This window comes from Lutra lutra, chromosome 8 (assembly GCF_902655055.1).
Source record: "Lutra lutra chromosome 8, mLutLut1.2, whole genome shotgun sequence".
Lineage (NCBI taxonomy): Eukaryota > Metazoa > Chordata > Mammalia > Carnivora > Mustelidae > Lutra > Lutra lutra.
In genome coordinates, this window is record NC_062285.1 from 37,596,691 (window position 1) to 37,608,740 (window position 12,050).

Below are 12,050 nucleotides of genomic sequence, written 5' to 3' on the forward strand. Positions count from 1 at the left end.
ACTCTATCCAACAAGGCTATTATTCAGAATAGAAGGAGAGAGAGAGTTTCCCAGGCAAACAAAAACTAAAGGATTTCATGACCACTAAACCAGTTATGCAAGAAATATTAAAGGGGACTCTTTGAGTGGAAAGGAGAGACCAAAAATGACAGTATAAAGGTAGGAAAAACAAAACCAGTACAAATGAATACTTCCCTAAAAATCCATCAAGGAACTCACATAAAGAATATAAATATAATAACATATACCTAAAACATGGGGAGGAGAAGAAGAAAGAATGAGTTCAAACTTGAAAGACAATCAACTTAATACAGACTGATATTTGGGAGTGCCTCTGTGGCTCAGTTGGTTGTGTGTCCAACTCTTATTTCAGCTCAGGTTGTGATCAGGACCCTGCATCAGGCTCCATGCTCAGCGGGGAGTCTGCTTGAGATTCTCTCTCTCCCTGACCCTCTGCCCCTACCCCTCATGCTCACAATCTCTAATAAATAAATAAATCTTTTAAGTCTACACACACACACACACACACACAGTGTGTATATATGTGTGTGTATGTGTGTGTGTGTGTGTGTGTGTGTGTGTGTGTGTGTGTGTGTGTATACACACTGATATTTGCAGTAGAGGTTATATATAAACCCAATGGTAACCATATCAAAAACCACTAATAAACTTGCAAAAAATAAAGAGAAAGAAATCTAAATACATCACTATAGCAAATCAGCAAAACATGAAAAAGACAAGAAAGTATCAGAGGGAATCTCCACAAACAACCACAAAACAAGTAATAAAATGGCAATAAATACATACCTATCAATAACTACTCTGAATGTAAATAGATTATATGTTCCAATCAAAAGAGAGTGTCAGAATGGATTAAAAACACAACACCCAAAGAGACTAATTTTATTTTTTTTTATTTTTTATATCTTTTTTTTAGATTTTTTTAAAAATTTATTTATTTGACAGAGAGAGATCACAGGTAGGCAGAGGCAGGCAGAGAGAGAGGGTGAAGCAGGCTCCCCGCTGAGCAGAGAGCCCAATGTGGGGCTCAATCCCAGGACCCTGAGATCATCACCTGAGCCAAAGGCAGAGGCTTAACCCACTGAGCCACCCAGGTACCCCTACTTTAGTTTTTTTAAAGATTTTATTTATTTATTTTACAGAAAGATAGCGAGAGAAAGAACACAAGCAGGGGAAGCGGGGAATGGAGAAGCAGGCTCCCTGCTGAGCAGGGAGCCCAATTTGGGGCTCGACTCGGGGCTCGATTCCAAGACCCTGGGATCATGACCTGAGCCGAAAGCAGACACTCAACAACTGAGACATCCAGGTGCCCTGAGATTCTTTTTAGGCCTAAAGACACATCCAGACTGAAAGTGAAGGGGAGATGGAGAAACAATTACCACACAAATGGGTGTCAAAAGGAAGCTGAATACCAATACTTTATCAGACAAGCTAGACTTCAAGGACTGTTAAAAAGAGACAAAGAAGCACACTATATAATAATAAAGGGGACAATTCAACAAGATATAACAAATGTAAGAATTTATGTACCCAACATGGGAGCACACAAATATAAAGAACAATTTGTAACAAACATAAAGGAACTAATTGATAGTAACAAAATAATAGGGAATTTTAATGCCCCACTTACATGAACAGACAGCTCATCTTAGCAGAAAATCAATAAGGAGGTATGGCATTGAATAACACATTGGGCCAGCTGGACTTATCAGATCTAGTCAGAACATTCCATCCTAAGACAGCAGAACACACATTCTTTTCAAGTGCACATGGAACATTCTCCAGAACAGAACATGTACTAGGTCACAAAACAGGCCTCAATAAATACAAAATGACTGAAGTTATACTATGTACCTTTTCTAACCACAACACTATGAAACAAGAAGTCAACCTCAAGAAAGTCTGGAAAGATCACAAAGACCTGGAGGTTAAACAACATGCTACTAAATAATGAATGAGTCAACTAAGAAATCAAGAAGATATTAAAAAGCACATGGAAACAAATGAAAATGAAAACACAATGGTCCAAAACTTCTGGGATGCAGCAAAAACAGTTCTAAGAGTAAAGTTTATCGCAGTACAGGCCTATCTCAAGAAGCAAAAGAAACTTCAAATAAACAACCTAAACTCACACCTAAAGGAACTAGAAAAAGACCAATAAACAAAGCCTACGGCCAGCAAAAGGAAGGAAATAATAAAGATTAGAGCAGAAATAAAATGATACAGAAACTTTAAAAAAAAAAAAAAAAAAGGAACAGGTCAGTGAAACCAGAAGAGCTGATTCTTTGAAAAAATTAATAAAATTGGTAAGGGGTAAGGCCAGACTTATCAAAAAGAAAAGAGAAAGGACCCAAATAAATAAAATCACAAATGAGAGAGGAGAAATACAACATCACAAAAATACAAACAATTATACAGGAATATTACTGAAAACGATATGCCAACAAACTGGACAACCTAGAAGAAATGAATAAATTTCAGGATTTTAAATTATCAAAACTGAAACAGGGAGAAACAGGAAACTTGAGCAGACCAACTACCAGCAAAGAAACTGAGCTAGTAATCAAAAATCTCCCAACAAACAAAAGTCCAGTACCAGATGGCTTCACAGGGAAATTCTACCAAATATTTAAAGAAGAGTTAATATGTATTCTTCTCAAACTATTCCAAAAAACACCACACTTTACCTTCTTCTGAAGAACATTAACCTTCCTCTCTTTCACATCCAGCATGTCCTTGAGGTCATGTATCTCTCCTGCTTGTGTCCCCTTCTCCTCAGCCATATCCTGAATTTGTTTTGTCTTCTTATTCAACATAGTTTCCTTCTCTTCCAAACGCAATCGGAGAGCATCCACCTAAGAATGTGACATTTTTTACAATTGATTAAATGAAAAGAAAGGAATGCAATTCTTCCAAATACTTGTGTATAGTTGCCCAAATGATACTTATATAGTAAACTTTCATTAGAATCAGATAAAATGCCACTCAAAATATAAATATAGCTATTTAGAAATTAAATCCTAAAACCTATGAGCACTTTTGTAATAAAAATAAAATTTACATTAGTTAAATATACCATGATACCAGGATAAATAGATCTGAATCAAGAGACAAAATTGAGAACTGTCATAAAGAAATTGAGTTTTGCCACTTCTACTGGAGGCTTTAAAAAGATTCCCAGGCCCAGCCACCAGAGTTCTGATTCAGTGGGTTTGGGGCTCAAGAATTAGTTTCTCTAACAAGTTCCCAATGATGCTACACTGATTAAGAAAATCTAAAATTAGAAAGAAAACCATAAACATCATCAAGCATGACACTCACTGTATCACATAATAGAAACTAGAGGTAGAATATGATGCTTTTGAGACCAACAATCCCATAATGCACTGTGACATCATGCAGAGGAAAGCAAAGATCCACTTTCAGGCCCAGAGACTAGTTAGCTAAAGTCTGGCATCAGTAAACTCTATCCTCCAAGTTTAATAACAGCTTTGACTAAATAGAATGTTTAAATAATTAGAAATCTAATGAAATCAAGTAAGTCTAATGACAGTACTTATTTTTAAATCCATTAGAAGCAAATTTCATTAAGCATACTCATACATCAAATTTGTTTTGGGTTTTTGTTTTGGGGGGTGTTTTTTTTTTTGCTTTTCCACTAAGGATTTACCATTCAGCAAACAGTTATACAATTATAACAAAACAGAGAGGTGGATTTCTTTCATCTTAAGACAATGTTTTTCAATAGAAATATAATGTGAGTCATATATAAACCACATATGAAATTTTAAACTTTTAGGAGCTATATTAAAAAATAAGAAAGAAACAGATACAATTTTAATAATACAACTTATTTAATCTATCTAAAATACTATCATTTCAAACCTGTAATCCATATTATAAATAATCAATTAACTATTTTATTTTATATTCTTTGTTTCATACTAAGTCTTAAAAGTCCAATGCATATTCTAATTTTTATATTTACATCATATCTCAATTTGGATTACTATATTTCAAGTGCTCCATAGTCACATATTGCTGGTGGCTGTAACACTGAAAGTGCAAATCTAAGATACAAGTATATTTCTATAAAACACCCTTAATCTTGAACTTGTCCTATATTATTTTTCCTGGCTGTCTGTAGATTAACCAACCCACAAAGAAAAAACAGGTAACATGGGTAATGACTCACATTTAGCGTACACCAAAACTCTCAGGGAAAACCTAATATTACATCTAAGCTTTAAGATATCTAAGAACCAATACCGTGTGTATGGTAGTACTCACTGCTAAGTACTATGGAAAATTTTCCTACAAGAGTAGTCTCACTTGAGACTCTATAGTTAAATCATTATGTACTTACAAATTATCTTGGACTATGCTGGAAACGAAAAACATGTAAATAAACCAGGTTTCATTCTGCTAAACTACACTTCTATCAACCATTTCAATACCATTCGTCCCACCAAACCAGATATTGGGGAAGTAATCTTTGTAAGTTCCATTTATAATTCTTTACCACAAGTTCTACCATGCCCCCTCAATAAATACTTTCCACTTCTGACTTTTCTCTATTCTAATAAACGATATATGGTAACCTTGTTATATTCTGGAAAGGTCCACCTAAAAATTTCCAAACATTTAAATTCTTACTTCTGAAACCACCATTTTCTTTCTTCTATACCTACTAAAACTACTCTTCGTGCATAGCATTACCTCTCATCTATCATCTCTTTTTCATCATTCATCCCTATTCTGGTTTGTCTTTTCTCCCAGCCTGAGCAATCCTTTCCAACAGTGTCTTATCATCTCCTTTCTATTTTAGTCATACTTATTTTATAAATCTTTACTTCTAAATTAAATGGTTTTCTTCATTCTACCCTTAGATTTCTGAACCTTTCTGCATATGGTCATGTATATGCTTGCCAACGCTATATATAGCATATTAAAAATCCTCCCAGGGGCGCCTGGGTGGCTCAGTGGGTTAAGCCGCTGCCTTCGGCTCAGGTCATGATCCCAGGTCCTGGGTTCGAGCCCCACATCGGGCTTTCTGCTCAGCAGGGAGCCTGCTTCCTCCTCTCTCTCTGCCTGCCTCTCTGCTTACTTGTGATTTCTCTCTGTCAAATAAATAAATAAAATCTTTAAAAAAAAAAAAAAAATCCTCCCAATTCGGTCTTCAAGCATTGTATCTTCCTCACTTGCATTCTCCCAGTGGACAACTGCACTTTCCCATGGCAACCTGGGAAACTGAGACTTAGGGAAAGACAGATATAAATAAGCAATAGAGTAGGAATTTAAGATTAACTGGTCTGTCTCCAGATCCTACAATCTCAGCGACTAATTATATACTATCCCACTAAGAGCTAGACAAAAAAAAAGTAAATATGATTTCATATATATATAAAATTCTAGAAAATATACACTAATTACAGTAATAGAAAAGAATAGTAATAAATCAAGGGTTGCCTGGGAAGAGGGAGAAGGGGAAAGTAGTGAAGAATATCAGGGAAAAGCAAAAGAAAGGGATTACAAAAAGGCACAAGAAAATATGTGGGGGGCATGTTCATTATCTTAACTGTGGTACTGGAAGAAAATACAGGAAAATACTTTTAGGACATGGAGGCATGTAAGGTTTCATGTTTAAAGAAACAGAAAAGATGTATCTTAAGAAAAAATAGCGGTAAATCCAACTCTGTTATAATTTAAAACTTCATATCATGATACCATTTCATGGTGTTTGTTTTATTTTTTTATCTATATTTCATGTGCCTAAAACAGGTCTTAATAGCAATAATATTAAAGAAAATAGACGAATATTTACACTTGCTTTAAAAATGTAAATATTTTATAAACTGAAAAAATTAAGATCCAATACTGAACATCAATATTTTAAATTTATGACCATTTACAATCCCTCAAAAATATTTAAATATCTAGGTATAAATCTAACAAAACATGTAAAGTATCTATATGCTGACAATTACAACTAATAAAAAAAGACCTTTCTAAATGTGTTCTTCCCTTGAATACCTTATGAAATATAATGTGTCAAGATAGCCAGCCTACTTAAAATTTTCCTCAGGGACATGGAAAAAGAAAAGATAAAGTAATAAAAGATATAAGTAATAAAGTAATAATAAATGTTTTGCTGACAAACAGGAGAACGACGATAAATCAAGCCCAGTGAATCCACGGATATTACCACTAAAAATGTCCAGTTTGGGTGCCTAAATTCAGCACTAAAGATCTCACAGCAAGAATTAAAATCCAATGCAAAACAAAGATGAATGATGTGATTTCCACAGAGTTCCCCAATAGTCCTTTCTAAAGTGCATGATGACAAAAGTCTTTACATTTCCTTGGTTTTTCTTCACCAACCTATTAAAATCAGAAACACTCTACCATGCAAAGAAGCAAAAAGGTCCACAAGACAAATGTCAGAACTGAATACTGATTCAATTTGCAGAAAAGGACTGCCACCACAGAACAAGGACTTTTGTGGAATATGAAATTCAACAACCAGCCTACTTAAGATGCCAAAAGAGCCCACTGACCCTTATCCACTTGGCATTCAGGCACAGCTCAACTGGCCTGCGTGGCTGCTAATCCTATTTGACAGTATCAGATTTGGTTCCTGTTAGCTGAATCCATTACAGGGCATCAGTCACGGTTATTCAAGAGGGGCGCTTACTGAACCCACTGACTCTTCTGCACAGTTAAAGAGGTCAAAGTCTTAGCAAAGTATACATGTCAAAAATTTTAAAAATAAATAAATCCTATGCTAAATCATTTGTGCCTAACTTCTACATTCTAATTTGTATTCTGTATACTGTATATCTTACTTCTAACATATCTACCACATATCCCAATAACCACAAGCAAAAACCAAACTAACTCACCTAAAAAACACTTTACACAATATTCCCAAAGTGCATTATTAAATTATTTTTATACAGACAAAAAGCCCAGACATTTAAACTTATAGGTAAGTATTAAATGCCTAATTTCCTTGTCTCTCAGTTCTTCTCTGCATTAATTTCAAAAAATGAAATGTTTTCCATCTGTGGGTAAGGAATCAGAATAGAGCAGGAATACATCCCTGAGCATTTCCAAATGTTTCTCATTCTGATAGTACTAAAGTCCCATAGAACAATAACTCTAAGACCTCTTGTTGCTGCTTCTTTACCAAGAGTACCTAGATGGCCTAGCTGCATGTTTACATTAGATCCCTCACTCAGTTAAGTGACCCGTAAATGTGCCAGTGCTAACCAGTCATAAATACCTGCATGCCATTTTGAGGGAATGTCAGGTATGAGACCCACAGGAATTGGTGAGTGAAAAAGGCCAAAAAATGAAAACTCTTGTTTTCATCTTACATCTTACATCTTACATCTTCGGTGTAAGAGTAGCTGGGAATTCAGTCTTTCACACAAAAAAATATCTCATATCACAAATATTAGGTACAGAAATTACTCAAGTCTGTACTCTAATTACTAAGTGATCTTTTCTTTACTAGTTATTTAATCCATACTCTCTTTCTTGGTCTGCTTTTTTTTTTTTTTTTTTTTGGTACAATACAGAATTTAAATGTGCTGGTCTGGAGATCTAAGATAAAAATAACCACAAAAACCACTCTGCTACTACTAGATTAATTGCTCTGAATTCTACACTGATCTTTTTGGTCAGTAGTGAGCTAAGTTCATAGCACAATTCTGCGTGGGGTCCATATTTTGCAAACCACAAAAAACATATTCAGGAAAGCCCCTCAGAGACTAGCAGGACACACAGTCATCACCCTAATACCATACCTGGCAGGAGGAATAAGACCTTGTTTATTCAATTCAAATGCATGGAAGAACAGCATCCACCTACCTTGCCAAGAGTCAAGGTCTGTGGCAAGCAGGTTATGCCAACTTCAATAAAAACAGAAGGTTTTTCTCTATAAGATTTTTCTACCAATGGACATGAGCAGAAAAATGGCTACCTTGCTCTTTTGGCCTCTCACTTCTGAGCACAAAACTATTATTTATCTTGTTATCTTAATCTTCTTTCATTTTACATCAATAAATACATCTATCTAAATATACATGAGTACTAAGAATTGCATGGATACAATGGCTTATTTCCTATAACTCCTAACTTGGCTTTGCCAGTATGTTTCACTCCTCTTTAACTCTCTGACCCCACTGGATCAGTTTTCTTCACTGGATCCTCTATCATTTTCACCTCCTCACATCTTACTTTATACAACTTCCTCTGGAGAAATCAATTCAATCCTAGGCTTTAACCACCACCTCCATAATAACAACTTCCTCATCTTTATTCCCAACCCCAACAGTACCTGAGGTTCTAACAAAATAATCTTCCTAATCCAGATCTCCCACTGAATATTTAGTTTAGAATAAGATTTTTAAAGAACCTTTTCTTTTAAAGAACCTTTAAATATCACCTAATGTGGTCCAACATAAATGTAAGTTAAATCTTTTGGTATTTATTATATTACTTTCTGCATTTTTCCCCTATATTTGGCAGTATTTCATAAACTTTAAAAAAATTAATAATCTAAACTAATTTTATTATTTAAAAAGGTTTTATTTATTTATTTGACAGAGAGAGAGACACAGTGAGAAAGGGACAAAGGAAGCATGGGAAGTGGGAGAGGGAGAATCAGGAGACCTGCTTCTCCCTGCTGAGCAGGGAGCCCAATGCAGGGTTCTATCCCAGGACCCTGGGATCATGACCTGAGCCAAAGGCAGATGCTTAACAACTGAGCCACCCAGGTGCCCCTAAACTCCTCATTTTAAAGGTGATGAAATCAAAGCCCAAACTAAGTGATTTGCCCAAGATCACTAAGTATAATTTCCTATCACCATATTTCTCATTGTTCTCATCTAGAAAAGAGGCTGAATGAAGAGCACTGGGGCCATGGGATTGACAACATCCACAAGTAAACCTTTTTAAAAGGCTATTTTGACAAACTGCATTGAGCTCTGTTTGAAGCTTCCTACCTGACAAAAAGTTCAAGAGCTCAGAAAAACATAAAAAAGGCCAGGGTTACAGATGTGCTATTCCACAGTACACAGTACAGTTTATCAGTACTTTGCACACCAAAAAAAAAAAAAAAAAAAAAAGAGGCTACAAATTAATACTTAAAAACCAATGTCAATATTGTCTCCACCCACTTTACCCTGAAAATTCATAATCTTCGTAAAAATCATGTTGATTCATAAATAATCAAGTTGTTTTAAAGACAACATAACAATGGTACAATGTATACAGTTACAAACTGTATTCAGCTATATAGTCACAGTAGAACGTTATATTGATTTCTGCAAATCTGATAAAGCAAGACAGTCAGCCAACATTCTTCTAACCCGACCCCTCTAAGCCAACACATATGTAACGCTCCCTTATTAAACCTTATAGCCCTCTCTGTGTGGAACCCTTAGAATCACAGAAAGAGACAATTTCCTCTTTAGAAGGACCTTTAAAGGTCACCTGATTCAATCTTTCATCTAAATCCCAGGTCTCTATATTCCCTTTAAACTGGCTTCTCTAGTATTTGAAAACCTCTAGTAAAACCCAGCTACACAGTTCTTCTCTAGAGGCTGTCCATGCTCTGCTTTTACCAGGCATAAAAGCGATCTCTGATCTCAAAGTTTAAAAAAATATTTTTCCGTAATTTTATCGACTGGCCCAAGTTCAACCCCTCAAGCTAGATGTTCTTCCACATAACAGCCATTCAGATACATGCATCTATCATGTACTCCCAAAAGCATTTCTTTTCCAAGCTACCCTTCAACTATTCCTTAATATGCCATGGTTTCAGACTCTTTGCATCTAAACATGCTTAAATATACCAACACCCTTTAAATCATTATACCCAGAATGCAATATGTTACGGCTGATTACTTCACCCTTACTTCTAGACACTTACAAAACAACTGAAGATTGCATACGTTTTTCTGTTTTTGAGGGGTATTCTGGCAGCCACTATACAGATACTGAAGAATTACTTAAGTAGACTGTTTTGCTTTTGTCAGATTTTATGGGTTTCGTTGGGGTTCTTTTGTTTACTGGCTAGTTTTTTGGTTTTTTTTTAAGATTTATTTAACTATTTATTTGAAAGAGAAGATGACATACACAGTAGTGGGGGGAGGGGCAGAGGAAGAGAGAGACAAGCAGATTCCCTACAGAGCAGGAAGCCCACCTCCCAGCTTGATCCCACCCTGAGATCATGACCTCAACCAACTGAGCCACCCAGGCACCTCTACTGGCTAGCTTTTTTTGGAGAAAGGGAGGGAGAGAACCCTAAAGATTTTTACAGTTATACTATTAAATTTCTTATCCTGCTTGGTTTAGCCCATTACTCTGCTCTTTAAAGATCTTTCGGAATACTAAATTTCTTATCTAACATACACATTACCCCCCATATTTTTTCCATCCAATTCATTAATAAAAATATTTAACAAGGAGGAGTCAAGTTTAGAGAGATACATAATACCACCAGAAACTTTTACATAGGTTACCATACATCATTAAACACCATATTTGGGGAAAAATCATTTTATAGTTATGAAAAAACGTATAGTTATGAAGAAACCTAATTATCACCTTAACTAGCTTACATTTCTCCATCTCACTTACACTGCCAGTGCCTTGAAGAGGTATAGGTCTACTATATCTCTCATAAATTCCTGATCTTCCAAACTAGAAATACTACCAAAGAATAATATAAAATTAGCCCTAGATGACCTAGTTTTAATGCTGACTTTTAGCGATCACCATTTCCAATTCAAGGCCCTCCAATAATTCTACCGTAAAATAGCACTTAGGAAAAAGATTAGGTGCACAGATGTGGGAATCCTCTTTGCTCTCCTGTTTGAAAAGCAAAGTGACATTTGCTCAAAGCCATCTCAAAAACTGCTCTCATCTTCATGATTCCTAAATGATCAATAACAGATTAGTAATCTTATTTTCATCTGGCCCTAGCCAAAAAACAAAACATTTTATAGCACTTCAGAGATTAAGGAAACTTAAAATGTAGACTCTAATTCAATAGGTCTAGAGTATGACTCAAGATTTTGTTTCCACATTTAATGCAAACCCTATCAAAATACCACCAGCATTTTTCACAAAGCCAGAACCATCATAAAATTTGTATGAAATCACAATAGTAGCCAAAGCAATCCTGAAAAAGAAAAACAAAACGAAAGGCACCACAATTTCAGATTTCAAGCTATGTTACAAAGCTGTAATTATCAAGACAGTATGGTCATGGCACAAAAACACATATAGATCAATGAAGAGAAGAGAAAATCCAGAAATGGACCCACAACCATATGGTCAACTAAATGACAAAGCAGTAAAGAATATCCGATGGAAAAAAAAGTGTCTTCAACAAATGGTGTTGGAAAACTTGGACAGCAACATGCAGAAGAATAAAACTGGACCACTTTCTTAGACCACACACAAAAATAAATTCAAAACGGAGGAAAGACCTAAATGTGAGATAAAAACATTCAAAATCCTAGAGGACAACACAGGCAGAACCTGTCTGACCTCAGTCATAGCAATTTCTTACTAGATATACACATTGCCAAAGGCAAGGGAAACAAAAGCAAAAATGAACTACTGGGACTTCATCAAGATAAAAAATGTCTACACAGTGAAGGAAATGATCAACAAAACTAAAAGGCAGCCTACAGAATGGGAGAAGATACATGCAAATGACATATCTAATAAAGAGCATCTACAATCTAAAAGGAACTTTTCAGGCTCAACCCCCCAAAAATCAAATAATCCAGTTAAGAAGTGGGCATAAGACACGAATAGCCACTTTTCCAAAGAAGACACCCACATGGCTAACAGACATATGAAGAGATGCTCCACATCACTTGGCATCAGGGAAATACAAATCAAAAAGACAATGACAGGGAGCCTGGGTGGCTCAGTCAGTTAAGTGTCTGCCATCGCTCAGGTCATGATCCCAGGGTCCTGGGATCAACCCCCACGTCACACTTTCT

General features: G+C 35.6%; 1 protein-coding gene across 9 annotated transcripts in view; it reads right to left on the reverse strand.

Annotated features, from left to right (window-relative positions):
- The window catches only part of ERC1 (ELKS/RAB6-interacting/CAST family member 1), a 559,355-nt gene that overhangs the window by 405,721 nt on the left and 141,584 nt on the right, over nucleotides 1-12,050 (reverse strand). For all 9 annotated transcript variants that reach the window (XM_047740148.1, XM_047740147.1, XM_047740146.1 and 6 more), the window contains one exon: nucleotides 2,709-2,876. In XM_047740148.1, the coding sequence (XP_047596104.1) occupies nucleotides 2,709-2,876 (168 nt within the window). The remainder of the gene's footprint in view (nucleotides 1-2,708; nucleotides 2,877-12,050) is intronic.